The sequence below is a fragment of the Podarcis vaucheri genome (genome assembly GCF_965113315.1).
Source record: "Podarcis vaucheri genome assembly, chromosome: 5".
Taxonomy (NCBI): domain Eukaryota; kingdom Metazoa; phylum Chordata; class Lepidosauria; order Squamata; family Lacertidae; genus Podarcis; species Podarcis vaucheri.
The window spans coordinates 42035130-42050417 of record NC_138763.1 but is presented as its reverse complement, the minus strand read 5'-3'; the positions used below and the strand labels follow the sequence as shown (position 1 = coordinate 42050417).

The 15288-nt window shown below is 41.2% G+C and overlaps 1 protein-coding gene across 9 annotated transcripts; it reads left to right on the top strand.

Moving 5' to 3' along the window:
• Positions 1-598: 598 nt before the first annotated feature.
• On the top strand, positions 599-14374 carry IWS1 (interacts with SUPT6H, CTD assembly factor 1). Of its 9 annotated transcripts, none has more exons than XM_082224751.1 (15): positions 695-754; positions 1726-1777; positions 2783-2898; positions 3613-4450; positions 6143-6335; positions 6532-6589; positions 6837-6931; positions 7485-7635; positions 8642-8724; positions 8917-9046; positions 9517-9634; positions 10869-10980; positions 11246-11302; positions 11459-11570; positions 13968-14374. In XM_082224751.1, exons 2-15 carry the CDS (start codon positions 1774-1776, stop codon positions 14097-14099), a joined length of 2199 nt encoding a protein of 732 aa, XP_082080877.1. In that variant the 5' UTR covers positions 695-754; positions 1726-1773; the 3' UTR covers positions 14100-14374. The 9 variants fall into 9 exon arrangements, with proteins under 9 accessions (XP_082080878.1, XP_082080877.1, XP_082080876.1 ...); XM_082224750.1 differs by lacking the exon at positions 695-754 and adding an exon at positions 761-923; XM_082224746.1 differs by lacking the exons at positions 695-754; positions 1726-1777 and adding exons at positions 761-923; positions 12113-12264 and having other exon boundaries at positions 13968-14107.
• The last annotated feature ends 914 nt before the right edge of the window (positions 14375-15288 follow it).

Genomic DNA, 15288 nt, shown 5'->3' with positions numbered 1-15288 from the left:
TGGATCTCTCAGAATTTAAGATGGAAGGAGGTGGTGCGAAGGCAGATGGTGGTTGCTGCAACCTGAGGGATGCTTTGTATTCTCCTATACAAGCTCTCCTGCTTGGGCTAAAAAAAATCCCACCAGCCTTAACCTAACTGGCAATTATTGTCACTGCAGGGCTGCCGTAAGCCCCCTTTTCCTAGCCGCCTTCGATATACGGACTTTAAAAAGATTCAGAAGTGAGTACCAGTGGCAGGTTCAAATCACCACTAGGGCCATGACGTTTACTTGGGCCAGTCACGGCGTCTCTTCTTCTTAACTACCTCGCAGGGCTGCTGGGAAGATAAATATCTCGGCATCATTGGGAGTAAATATAGGATGAAAAGCCAAATATTTTAAAAGCCAACATTCTTTCCACACGAATAAGACCCGAGTTCGAAAGAGCAGCGGTTTATTTGTTGCTCCTTATTTCTTCATTACGAGGGTGCTGAGTGGGTACGGAAAATAACGGAGAAGTTCGCTCTCCAGACAGCGTTGCTGCACTACTCTTCTTTTTTTCTGTCTCTACGGGTCAGGCATACGGCAGAACGGAACGCCTTCCCTCCCTCACGTCACAGCGATATGGCCTCAGACCAGCAAGCCGCGCACGCGCAAGAGCTTCTGGATTCCATTGAGGGTGACGCCATTTCGCGGCTGCGGAAGTTCCTAGGCTCCGCGCGGGGGCGGATGGGAAGGTCGTGGGTACTGTTGCTTCCGGCTTAGAAACTGGAAGGTGATTTTCCCCCTTCCTTCCTTCCTTCTCCCCCCCTCAAACCCCCCACCGCGTCCCGGTTTCTGCGGTGCTCGCCGCCAAGCTCGGAGCCCCGCCCCCTCCGCTGGTCGCCCTGTAGTAGTGGGAGGCGGGGCTATGGAGACGGAGTATTACGGTGGGGAACCGTCAGGTACAGTCGGAGGAGCGGGGAGGTTGTGCTCAGCTTGCCTTAAGTAGAAGAAAGACTGAGTGGCAGGGGGATAGGGGGCCGGGGAACGGGCGCCCACGGGGGCAAGCAGGGTGCTGGTCGGGGACTCAGCAAGGCGATGCTACTCTGCTCTCAGTCACCCCTTTTTGTCGTGCCCTTTCATGATAAAAACTCGCGTGTGTATGTGCACACGCAGCATAGCCCGTGACCCGTACAGCACGTAGCCTAACGGCCCTTAACTTCCATGCAGTATATTTGTGTTTTGCTCATAGCTGAATCCCTATCGTCTCCTCACAGTCTTGCACCCATAGACCTGGTGCTGATAAATGCGCTCACAAATATTTCGGCTGCCTGCATCTGATTTGGATTGCATTTTAGTGGAATTTCTGCTTCCAAGTTACATACATGCCCTTCCAAATTGAACCAAACAGGAGGAAGCCAAGATCACCTTTAGACCTGGACCGTTTCTTTTAGTTGTGTGAAACTTAGGCTTGCCCTTCGTGGAGACTGGGTAGGCTGAGAGAGCAAAAAGTACTTGTTTCAGCCCGCTAGCAGTGGGCAAAAAAACACATTCGGTTGCTTTCCACAGTGCTTGATCCATGTGCACTTTGTTAACCGTGCATCTTTCTGGATGATCTGGTTGGTCTTCAGCTCACTATCTCCAGTTAGTTGGTATAGTGTATGGGTTCCACAAAATGATTCTGTAAGCCACAAGTTGCTCCCTGCAGAAACTGAAGGCTCTTAGCAATTTCTCCTGTCTTCGACTTGCATCCTTGTTTTACAGCGATACCGAAAATTGATTTGTGCTTAGGCACGGCTAGCAGAATACAAAATGCGTAAGTCTTTAATGAAGTACAAAGAGCATCCTTTCATATATATATGGTTTGCCACATATTGATTGAGTCCTAGCCTCTGTGTTTTAAAGGAATATGTGCATCACATATGATCAGAGGTCTTGTTTATTTTTATTAGAGCACTTATACCCAAGCACAAAATGTAGACTGAATCAGCCCTCAGAGGCCGAAACCCAGAGCGATCCTTGATATTTCACAAAATGGGAATGTGCTTCCCTAGACAAGTTCTTTTAAAGCAAAGTTTATTTCTATAGTCTAAAACAGACATAGGCAAACTGGACCCTTCCCATCATCCCTAGCTAACAGGACCAGTGGTCTGGGATTATGGGAATTGTAGTCTCAAAACATCTGGAGGGCTGAGTTTGCCTATGCCTGGTCTAAAACAAGTGTGTTAAATGATATTGAAACATATTGGAGACAGTGTGGTTATATCATGAAAGGCTAAGACTGTCAGCGGCTGCTAACTAGGGTGGATGTGTTGTGCCTCCGCTATTGGGAATTACAAGTAGAATATGTGCTGTTACACTTAGGTGCTGCTTGTGGGTTTCCAAGAGACATCCGTTTGGCCACTGTGAGAAAAGCATGTTGGATTAGGCAGACCTTTGGCCTAATCCAGCAGGGCTTTTAGGTTTGGGACTTCTTTTCTGAAAGCAGTCACCACTTGTTGATTTTGCTTTGAGTCTTTTTAATTCTGTATTCATCTTTTTTAAAAAAATGTCTGCAATAGGAAGATCATGTCTTATGTTGTTTGCCACCTTAAAAGCTAAGAGTATGGTGAATATAAAAATAATAGTAGCAGCCTCTAAGATTGTCCAATTTGTTGCTAACTTCATAGAGACTTTTTGGCTTCATACTGACCACATTGATGTCACCTGATGCTAGCTTTTTTGTATTTGAACAATACCTCACAAATTGTGACATTGTTTGCAAGTATTTAAAATTTTCGTTAAGCTTCATTCTGATCTAAAAACAAGTATCATGTTACAGATGATGGTGGAGCAACACCAGTGCAGGATGAACGTGATTCAGGATCGGACATGGAAGAGAACGGAAATGAACAGCACTCTGGATCAGAGAATGGAAGCATAGGACAACATTCAGAGGTAGTTGTGAAAGAGTTTCAAGAAATCCTGGTTCTTATGCATAGGAAGAAAACATTTCTTAATAAATATAACTTACTAAATAGTTGCTGATATTTGAAACAGCCCTAAATACATTGGGTGGTATCCAGCTTTCTCATCCTGTCAGTGCAAGGGAGGATTGCTACTTGTGCAACGGGAATTCCTTCCCCTCTGTGCTCCCTCTTCCATTCTCTAATCTGCTCCAGAGGTTGGAAGAACCCCCAGGACAGATGGAGGAGAATGGTGGGGAGAAATCCTGTTGTGCAAGTGTAAATCCTTGCAGTGAGGGATGGTTACTTAACACTGTTTAATACTTTGCTTTGGTAGGAAACAAAGGACATCACTTTTTTTGCAAGTGTTCACAGCTTTTTCCAATAAAATTATCAAGAAAATGAAATACGTAATAAATTTTAAAAAACAACCTGACAATTTTGCACAAATCCCTGAAATGCATTTATTTGCATCGTACCATGTAATGTAGTGATGCTTCTAATACATTTTTAAAAATGGTTGTTAACACAGGTATTGTAAAATAGAAAAAGAAATTGGTTTGTCAGAAGAGAAGCCAGATTGAAAAACAGACATGTGTGAACTGTTTCCGACACCTTAAAAATGTTTTTCATAGTTACATTCAAGCTTTTTTTCATCTTTAATTTGCCTACTTGTGGCTTTCCTGGAATTACTTGTTTTTTCCAGAATGAACTTAGTGATGGAGAAGATGACAGACAAACTACAGAACACCCCATGACAGACTCTGAAAACGAAGATACTCCAAGGCAGAAACATAGTGATTCCGAAAATGAGGATGCTCCAAATGATAATGTCAGTGACTCAGAAAATGAAGGGACTCATAGAGGTAAAGACAGTGATTCTGATAATGAGGATCGCCCAGTTCACCATGCCAGTGACTCTGAGAATGAAGATGCTGTAAATAACCAGGCCAGTGATTCTGAGACTGAGGAGCCTCCTAAAGGCCATGGTAGTGATTCTGAAAATGAGGAGCCCCAGAAGCCCTTGGCCAGTGATTCTGAAAATGAGGAACCCCAGAAGCCCTTGGCCAGTGATTCTGAAAATGAGGAATCACACAAAGATCATACGAGTGACTTAGAAAATGAGGAGCCACAGAAACGTCCAGCCAGCGACTCAGAAAATGAAGAGCATCAAAAATCGCATGATAGCGATTCAGAGAATGAAGTAGCTCCAAAACCTCTTGCCAGTGACTCTGAAAATGAGGAGCCAAAGGTTCAGCCCAGTGACTCTGAAACTGAAGATATTACCAGAAACAAACCAGAAATAGAGACCGGTGATAGCAACAAAGAACATAAAGAGGAGGAGGAGGAAACAGAGAATGGTGCTCAGCTTTCAGACAATGAGCAACTAGGAAAAAGGCTTCAGGACTCTGACAGCGAGGAAGAAGACAGTCCTAAAAAACAGAAGCTAGTAGACAGTGATGAGGAAGAAGGGAAAGAAGAGGAAAAATTGACAAAGAGGAAAGCTACTGTCCTCTCTGATAGTGAGGATGATGAAAAAACACGTAAGGAAATACTAATTTTAGACCCCTTGATTATTCAGTACTGGTTGAATCCCTAAAGAATGCATGAGTGGACTTCTTTGGAAAGGTGGTGCTTGTTCTCTGATGGCTCATTCACACCTGCAGTCACCACTTGCATCATTGGTCCTCCAGGTGATGAATATGCATATGCGAAATAGCTTAAGGATGGCTGGCTGAGTTTATTTCTAGTCCATGCCATTTGGTGTATGTCTTCGTTCCTGAGTTCATTCTCTCCCATTTATATTGCAGTTAATTTGCCCTAATATATATTATAAAATGTTGCTTAGTTTTACACGGTGATGCGAAGTCTGCCTTTAAAATATGTTTTTTATTTAAAAAGTTAATTAAAAAACCCAGCAAGGAAAGTACAAAATACACAATTCACAATGTGCCTTTGAACAAAATGCTCCTGGGACATGATGACATGCTACCCTCTCAGGGACATTGCGTGTGGAAAATAGATGAGTGCCCCCATGGACCTGTACAGTTTCCCTGCAATGGATTTCATGTCATGTCCCTTTCAGAGACACTGCAACAGAAGTGATATTCCAGCCTTGGCAGGATTTTGGATTAGATTATCTTTGAAGTCCCTTCAAACTGGACTTCTGATAATGATATTCATACTAAATCAGACAAATATATGGGAGAAATGGGTGGGACTATATACTACGTGTGCTGTAACATTTACATTAGCCCAAAGTCATAGCAATAAACTGCAAAATGATTAAAAAAGGGAAGGAAAGAAGCTGATACCAGAAACAGCAATTTTCACAAAATATCCAGAAGTAAGTAGTATGTGTCTTATTTACATTAGAACTTAATTTGGAGGACTTTCCCAAAATAATTAAACTGTGTCAGTTTACTAAGCAGACCTTGATCCAGTTTTGGCACCTGAAGCTTCCACCTTCTTTCCTTTTTACCTAATTGGATCAAGAATTGAGAGGGGAAATTGCTTCCCAGGCTGGTGCAGCAAAGACATTTAGAATCAGGCCTACTACAGTCACATGACGGGAGCAGTGCTGGCTCAGCACCCACTAGGACCATGTGCTGGATCTGCATCTGAACAGCCCCATTTCACGAGCTTTTGCTGTCTATTGCCCTTTGGGGTGGACAGATTGGGGCTTCACATCAGCAGGGATGAACAGAGGAACACCTCTGCCCCCTCCAAACCCCCTCTAGTACAATGAATCAGAGGTTTGGTTTGCTGTGCTAGTCCAGCAGGGACAAGAAAGGGAGGGAGGCACCAAAATAGAGTGTGCACGTTTTCCTTGGTGTTTGATTCTGGCAGTATTTTAAGAGCTGTGATTGATTGTGCCTTCATCCAGGAAACTGTATATTAGGTTATTGATTCCATGTTATTGGTGGTACATGAGTCTTAAGATAGGCTCTCTGAAGTGTAATTGGAAGCTGATTGAGTCCAAAACCAAGTTCTAGAGGAAACAGATAATTGCTTTATAAAATTATTGTGACTGCTAAGTAAGAGATTTGCAGTACATCTATGATGGTATGTTTAGCCACAGGCTTATTATATGAGGATGATTATTTTTTCCAAAGCTGAGGTTGTTGACTACTAACAACTTTGAATGATAAGTGAAGGAGACTTTCCCCTCTGCAAGTGTTGACTGTTTTTGGCTCAGTTATTGATGCACTTCTTACTTTGTCCACTTATGTTAGCAGCTGTAAAAAAAAGCCGCATAATCTCAGATGGTGAAGAATCTGATAGTGATGCTGCATCAGAGAAATACGAGAAGCAAAAGAAACCTCTAGAATCCGATAGCGAGGATGAGGGTGACAAGGCTGATGATGGAAAGAAGAAAGAAGAGAAGGATCTTTTTGGGAGTGACAGTGAGTCAGGAAATGAGCAAGAGTAAGTGTCTGTCAAGTAACAAGAGTGGTACACTTGGGGCAGCAGTGGATGGGACATGGATGTTACATGGAACAAAGTTGATAAACTGGGTGGGGAAGAGGAATGCAGTTGCTGGAGTTCTCAGTTCTGTTAGAATTGAAGTGAACAAGGCTATAGGGAATTAATAAGAAAAACAAATAGCATATTTTTCTTGCAGAAACCTTATTGCAGATATATTTGGAGAATCTGGAGATGAAGAAGAGGAAGAATTTACAGTAAGTATGTTGAGAACATGTTTTTTTCCTTGTCTTTCCCATCCTCCCACCTTTTTTTAAGGCTTCCTTGTCTATATCCATTTAGTAGACCTTGTATTCTGTTGTTACTGAATTAGATTTCACCACTTCATCAGCCCTACTATGTGTTGGATGCAATGTAGACATCCTTGGAAAGAGCAGCCTGGATTAAATGGTAATAGGAATTTTGAGAACTATTAAAAGGCTTGTGTTGTCTTTGTAACTAAAGGGATTTAACCAGGAGGATTTGGAGGAAGAGAAAGGAGAAAGGAAAGGAGCAGCTGACGATTCAGACTCTGATGACAATATAAAAAGAGGAAAGCAGTAAGTGTTTATTATGATTGTTACAAGAAACCAGATTTGATTTGTATACATATTTGCCTTAAAATATTTATATATTTTTTGTATTTTACTACATTTATATCCTGCCATTCCCCTAGGAAGCTCGAGAACATACATTGTCCCCCACGCCTGCACCCCATATTATTCTCAAAGTAGCCTTCTATACTAGATTAGACACAGAGATTTCAACACCACCTGTAGGCTGTTGCTTTGAAATGTCTTCACATAAAGCTTCAAAGAAGAGACTGCATTAGGATAAGGGGCAGCTCTCATTCTTATCAGAGTTTGGATGTTCGGCTTCCAAAAAAACTTTCGAAAACCGGAACACTCACTTCCGGCTTTCGATCGTTCAGGAGCTGAAACATATGAGCACCAAGGCGTTCGACAACCAAGGTACGACGGTAATGCTTACAAGCAGATAAAGTGCTTGTGTCGATTCTGTTTTAATTGACTGAAGTGACTTTGACACGTACACTCATAAGGCTACAGGGTGGCTAGTTCCAATCTGACTTCATGGAAACCTTCTGCATTACAGCATGGACTTCATGTCAGATTTTGACATGATGTTACAACGGAAAAAGAGCATGAGTGGCAAACGCCGGCGCAACCGTGATGGTGGGACATTCATTAGCGATGCTGACGATGTAGTCAGCGCTATGATCGTGAAGATGAATGAAGCAGCAGAGGTACGTTCCTTGCATTCAAGGCACAATTCACTCAAAAGAAACTCTAGGTTATGGGAAGCAATTTCTTTTGCAGGTGTGGCAATGAACAATTTGAGCTGAATGTTTTTAAATGCTGAATTTTTCATCTGCAAATACTGAAAGTACAGAGCATAATAATGCTGCTTGCAGAGCATTGTCCGCATCTCACAGTCACAGTGGCAGAGAGGCAGGTGGAGGCAATGGCAACACAGTAGCCAACTGGCAGAAATGCCCTCAATCTGTGCAGAAATGGCCCGTGTAAGTGTGGGATGATTAGGTGATGGCAGCAGGAGCAGCTGATTGGTGGAAGCACATCAGTTTTGCACAAATATTCCATACAAATAATTACAGGTGGATAAGACGGGGAATGGTAGCAAGAAATGGGGATTTTGAGCATTAGAGAGGTAATAGCTGTCTGACAACAAGCTAACCTCATCACAAAGTTGAAGAATAGATCTAGGGCATAGGAGGAGACTGCAGTAGCAAGGCACTATCCAGAACAGAAGCTGAGTAGCCAGTGCCCTGCAAGCTAGTAATTAATAGACACCTTTCCCCCACCCCAAGATGCAGCAGGAGGGCAGTGAAGTTGTGCACACAATTGTTATGCGCTATGTCTTACACAAATGCAGATATGTTGTCTTTGTGTTGTGAAAATGAGGAAAACCTGACAGCTCTGTCATGAAACAACTGCAGCAAAATAAGGTGTCTGGACTGTGCATTGTAACCAAACAACCATACTGTTTTCAAGACTCAACTATAACATGCGTGCATGAGTATAAGCTCTAAGATTTTATTTAAGGCCATGGCACCAGGCAGACAAAAAGGCCAGCGAATTTTATACAAATGAAATTACTTCTTTGGTTTGCTTCTTCCTAGTTATTCCGCTAGAGGAGAATAATCAGGCTGCTTTACAAGTTTCTGAACTGGGATTTTGAGTGTTCTGCTTTTTTTCTGCTTATTTTTTAATTACATCTATAACTTCCTGCAGGAGGATAGGCAGCTGAATACACAGAAGAAACCAGCACTAAAAAAGTTAACTTTGCTGCCAATTGTTGTTATGCACCTTAAAAAGTGAGTAAAAGCTCATCTAAATTATTTTTCCGCATGATGGGAAAGAGGGAACCTGATGTGTTTCTAGGGCTACTATTTCCATGTTAGAATGTCTCTTGTATTGGTTTTAGAACAGGAATGTTTGTGTAGTTGATGAATTGCCAAAAGATATTCCCATTCCTGCTTCTGATAGATTTCAATTTGAATTTCCAGGCAGGACCTGAAAGAAACTTTCATTGATAGTGGTGTGATGTCTGCCATCAAAGAGTGGCTTTCACCACTGCCAGACCGGAGTCTACCAGCACTGAAAATTCGTGAGGAGCTTCTGAAGATTCTGCAAGAGGTTAGTTTCTAATACCTAGCTTGTAGAATCAGCATTACTGATTCAGTTCTATGCCTTTGTGACAAGTTTCTGAGAGAGGATAGATGAATTATCCCATATGAGGAAGGTATTTGTACATATCAGGAAGATGAATGGCACTGCAACAATAGCATTCAAGTGTCCACAGACCTGTTTTCATTCTAAAACCAGTTTTAAAATGAAGCTGCTCTAAAAGGTATAAAACCAATGTTCCATAAAAGCAGTTAAGAAGGACCAGAGAAAGCTGAAGCAGTACCGAAATATTCCCAGTAGACTGAAATTCTCAAGTTTACCTGGGAAACTCGTCCCACTCTTTCTTAATATTTAAAAAAAACAGTTTGCAGGTATTTAAGTCCACTTTGCTGAAACGTTTGCATCCTATGTACAGAATGCAGTCTTCAATTCTCAAGGTTTAGTAGGTGATGGTTTCCTGTGTGTGTATATGTCTTCAGTTGCCTAGTGTAAGCCAAGAGACCTTAAAGCACAGTGGGATTGGACGAGCAGTGATGTATCTCTACAAACACCCTAAGGAGTCACGACCCAACAAGGACATGGCAGGGAAGCTAATTAGTAAGTAAACATCGGCTTTCATGAGATGCACTGCACAGCCGTCTCATACTTCAACATTTGCAGTTCACAGCCAGCATGCCCCCCTCCCTGTTAAGTGTGTATGTGCTACAAAAAACCTTCAACCTTATAGAAGACTGTCTGTGGTGCTATATGAAGGCTATATTTATTTTTCAAAGCTTGTATATCTCCTAGATTCCTTATCTTTCATTTCTTCATTAATAGTATATTGCAGTTAAGGGAGATAGGTATGACTTTAATGTAACTTTTCTCCTAACTAAAGTTAGACTTAAGCTAAATTAAGTACAAGGGGCTTGACAGCAACAAGTGTTAAAAATGTATATATTCTTATCTGTTCCAGTGTCTTATCATTTTTGCTGATAGTGTCATATCTTTAAATATGGTATGAGGAACCTTTGGCCCCCAAACTCAGTCACAGCCATAATAGTCGGGTCAGACATGATGTGAGCTGTAGTCCATCTGGAGGGCCACAAGTTCCCCATACCTGTTTAAATGCTAACTTAAAGTTCCTGTTTCTTCAGGCTACATTTTAGACTGTTAATTTGAACTAACATCTTAAGTATATTGATGAACAGGGTGGATGTTAAACTGCGGATACGGTGCATACCCCCCCCCTCCAAATTTTGCCACAGTCATTAGGTCTGGAAACACTGCTTGAAAATAGAAACCACAATTCTGGAGTTTGTAGGCTAAACAAAGATAGAGAAGCCATTCACCCACCCTGTATATCTTAAATGGGCTCAGTATCTGTGTTAAATAGTGAGCAGTACAGTGGTGCCTCGCAAGACGAAATTAATTTGTTCCGCGAGTTTTTTCGTCTAGCGAATTTTTCGTCTTGCGAAGCACGGTGTCGGAAAAGTTTTGGAAAAGCTTCAAAAATCACCCAAAACCTCAAAAAAGGCTACCACACCGCATTCTATGAGTTGCTCCTCGAAGTCAAGTCGCAACTGTATTAACGGTGTTAAGAAAAAGGAAACAATCTTGCAAGACGTTTTCGTCTTGCGAAGCAAGCCCATAGGGAAATTCGTCTTGCAAAGCAGCTCAAAAACCACAAAACCCTTTCGTCTAGCGAGTTTTTCGTCTTGCGAGGCATTCGTCTTGCGGGGCACCACTGTAAGGCAAAATCGCCTGTTGGATAGTAGGAACTCCTAGCAGGTGCAGTATATATGTGTAGTGCTGCTGTCTGTACATTCACTTTTTATTTTAAAAACAACAGATGAGTGGTCTCGGCCTATTTTTGGTCTAACATCAAACTACAAGGGAATGACCAGAGAAGAAAGGGAACAGAGGGATCTGGAGCAGATGCCACAGCGAAGGCGGTTGAGCAGGTATCTTGAGCAATATTCTGCACTGCTAACTTTATAGCATAGGCTGATTTTCTTTCACACTCTGGACTCCATTCCCTGGAGTGTCTGGAATCTTAACTAGTTGAGAGTCTTGCTTTTATTAGTATTCCGTTTATTTTTACTGAATTTTATGAATACCTATTCGTTTATAAATACTTACTAAATTATCTCTGTTTGTGTGAGAGAAATGGTGATGGTGATTGTGATAATAATTCTCCCGCAAAACAAAATCTCATTGTCTTTACAGCTCTGGTGGTCAAACACCCCGCAGGGACTTGGAGAAAGTATTAACAGGGGAGGAAAAGTAAGTCTTTTCTTTTTTTGCCATTTTAGTATCTCTAGAGAAGCTTTGTGCTTTATGTTGGGTGGAGCAGGGAGATGAGTAGGGAATAATTTGAGAGAAGAGATGCTAATAGCAATCTTATGTTACTTAGCAACATCTCTTGTCTTATTTCTTCAGAGCTCTAAGGCCTGGCGATCCAGGATTTTGTGCTCGTGCAAGAGTTCCAATGCCCTCCAACAAAGATTATGTGGTCAGACCCAAGTGGAATGTGGAAATGGAATCTTCTAGGGTAAGTGATTGAGAAAAAAGGAAATAAGTTTCTTCTGCAACATTGTGCCCAGACCAGTTCTAGTTTAGATATTATGGAAATCAGTTGAGCCTATCCTCACTGTTGCTTTCCATTCATATATATTGCATATGCCTTAAGTCACTATCCTGTCCAAAGACACTACATAAAAATCTATCCAAAATAGTTTAGTGTCTCAAAATACCACTTGAAAGAATTGAACATTCATTGTTGCTGGTAAGAACCAGCAGTTCTATATTGATCTGGTTATGTGTAGTCTTGGACCCAGTAGTGAGAAGCAGTCTTCCTCAATACAATCCTTTACTTCAACCCACATTATTTTTCTGCACTACTTTTCCCCCTAATAGCCTGAGGATTATGAAGTCAGTAGGTTTCCATCCTCCAGTATTTTACAACATGGCACTGGATAAAGTCCATGTTGTTTATTTGCAAACTTAGATAAAGGAAGAGAGCAGTTGTTTAAATGTATTGAAATTTTCTGTTCTTATTAATTGTTAGTCCTTTGACTGAGATGTTGTTTCTAGCCCGGGACTGTTAAGAAAGGTATTAGTCGGTTGGAAAAACACAAGAGGAAGTTTGCTGAACAGAAACGACTCAGCAAAGTACATCGAGCTGTCAAATTCAGCATTGAAGGCAACAGGATGCCCTTATAGCCTTGTAATTCTGCTTACCCCAGGTCTGAGAGGTATCCAGAAAGGATGTTTGAACAATGCATGTGCTTTAGCTGTTGCCACTGTGCACTGTCAGACAAAGCAGCATGTCTCCACTAACTATAGCCTAGGAAACTTTATCCTTCTGGCACTGTGATTCACAGAGCAAGTCAGGAAAAACAGCTTTAATGTGCTAATATAAGTTTCCACAACTGCATGATCTACTAAAATAGGGAAATCACATTGTCAAAGATCACAAGCCCCCCTCCAGCAAAAAAAATTGAGCGAGCATTAAAAAATTACTCAAAGGGTACAAAGTCCCATCACATTTTAAAGCATGACTAATCTTCCCTAGGGATACCTAAGATAATTTCAATACAGTTCTCTAGTGAACTGGTGATGAGTTTGTCTCCGCAAGTTGAAGCATGAATATCTAATTAAGTGTGCATATAGTACAATTAGACTACTTTGGGATATGAAGATGACAAATTGTGTAAACTTGCATTGCTGTTTTAATGCATGTAGATAGGAGAAACATGAAGTGTACTTGCTGACTTTCAGAGAGTCCATATCATAAATGGGGAAAGCTGATCAACTAGTTTTCATTAGTTAAATTTGAAAGTGACTGTGGTCAGCTATCTGGAGCGAAAAAATTTCTGTTTCATAAGCTTATTAGCAACAGTGAATGGGAAATTGCAAATGCAGTGGGCAGTATCCAGCTAACTAGTTGTATTTCAAACCAGGGCATCAGATAATTTTCTGATGCAAACTGAAAATTACACTTCAGTATTTTATAGGAAATCCTGATTACTGACTTCGTGACATTGGACAGAATGCTGTCTATTGCTACCTGCAAGACATTATTGCCTATAAGATAAGAGAAGAACCGTAAAGTGTGTAGCATTCTGAAATATGCTACAGAAATAATCAAACTTGAAGAGAAATGTTTAGAGAGATGGATGCCATAGCAATAATGATAGATGGTTATTTTTAGATTTTGTAAGCCATTTTGAGAAATACTTTTTTGGAGGGCAAAAGTTAGATATATATGTTTGTATAAATAAATAACAGATGGCATAAAATGGGAGAGTTTCTGAGTTCACATTGTAATCGTTGCTTTTTAAAAAATGGGTGCTGGGGCTCAACCTCTCCTGGTTGTCCTAAACATGGAAGTATATTACTTTCAGATGTGTTAAAGCATGGGTAAGCAAACTAAGGTCCGGGAGCTGGATCTGGCCCAATCACCTTCTAAATCCGGCCCGCAGACGGTCCAGGAATCAGCATGTTTTTACAAGAGTAGAATGTGTCCTTTTATTTAAAATGCATCTCGGGGTTATTTGTGGGGCATAGGAATTCGTTCTCCCCTCTCCCCCCCCCCAAAAAAAAAATAGTTCGGACCCCCCACAAGGTCTGAGGGACAGTGGACCAGCCCCCTGCTGAAAGTTTGCTGACCCCTTGGTTAATGGGTAGTTACAGCGGCTGACGGTAGTTATAGTTCAAAACATCTCGAGGGCATCAGGTTGGCAGAGCCTGGAATAGAGAGTGCGTATCCCTGTTACAGTCTTGGTTTGAAAATATGCTGTTGGAATCTCCTGTGGCTTTATCAGCTTCTGTATAGAAGGATTGCAGTTGCTGGAAGAGTTTGGTGTGCATGTTTTGTCCTTTTTGAAAAAAAGCAAATCTGGAATCCCTGCCTCTTCGTAAAAGTAAGCCTAAGTTTTCTTTTAAGTTCCAGGCAAGCTCCAAGAAAGGGGTCAGCCGCTTGGACAAACAGATGCGGAAGTTCACAGACATCAGGAAAAAAAGCAGAACGTCCCATGCTGTGAAAATCAGCATTGAAGGCAATAAAATGCCATTGTGACTTCATCCAGGAAGGATATTTTCTGAATTCTGCTGTGAGAAGTGCACCTACAGACTCTTGGAAAGATGTCTACATTTTTTAAAATGAACTCTGGGTGTGTTTTTTAAGTGTATCTTCAGATTGTTGGTTCAGATGGTAGTAATACATGTTGGCGGAGGGTTGTGAACCCTGGATGTTGTTCATTATGATTGTATTTAACCTGGTCTCTTGTGTCCTTTGTACAGATGAAAGCTTGTATTGCTACAGACCTCAGACATTAAAATCTTTCTGATGTGTGGGGCTGTGTGGTGCTTGGTGCAATGAATGTATATTTAGAAGGTTCAGCACAAGCTGCTGAATCCTGCAGATTGATAGGTGTGACTACAGTATTTTTTTATACAAATACACAGCCTGCCGTTGTTATATACACATGTCTAGTGACTGACTTAGTTATACTAGGAGTCTTTTACTTCTCTCTTGGTGCTAATGAAAAAGGTAAAGTCGCCTGTTCTACCTTTAAAACCACACTAGGAACAATCTTAAGTAATGCTGTTTCATTTTAGAGATAAGGGGCATAACCAGCTGAAAGATTACTGTGCCTAAGTCTAATTGGACTAAAGCATTTAACTGAACCTTTTTTCTGGGCTGTAGCCTATGTTTTAACGCTATCAACAAATGTTTTAGAATGGGTATTTGTCACTTTGATCAAAGCAAATGGTAGTGACTACCGTAGTATTGGGTACACTTGGAATTATATTTAGTGATTCATGAGTGGTCTTACCCTTCTCTCTACCCTGCACCCCTCTCAGAAATCTGATACAGAGGGTTGGGAGTGCAGGGGGCACTGATGTTCTGTTGCACAAGCAGGTGTTTGCTTGTACAGCATTGAACACATTCCCTTCTTTATACAAGAAAAAGGTACACGTGAGATACTAGAAACCTAAGTGGACTTGAAGAAAACACTTTGCTACTGTTTTTGTCTGATGGAATTCTGCTGTCAGGTTATATAACTGCCTGTTCTTCTTTTGCTCTGTAACATTGATGATGAGAATGAGGAAAAATCGCTTTTAATTTCAAAAGCTTTCTATAAGCGATCTTTGTTATAAAATATAATTTACAATAATTTATTAATCGTGAGAACGTCACAAAAATCCATGTCTTAATGCAATACTTCTGTCATTTGTTGAACCAGTTTCCTCTTCGTTATATG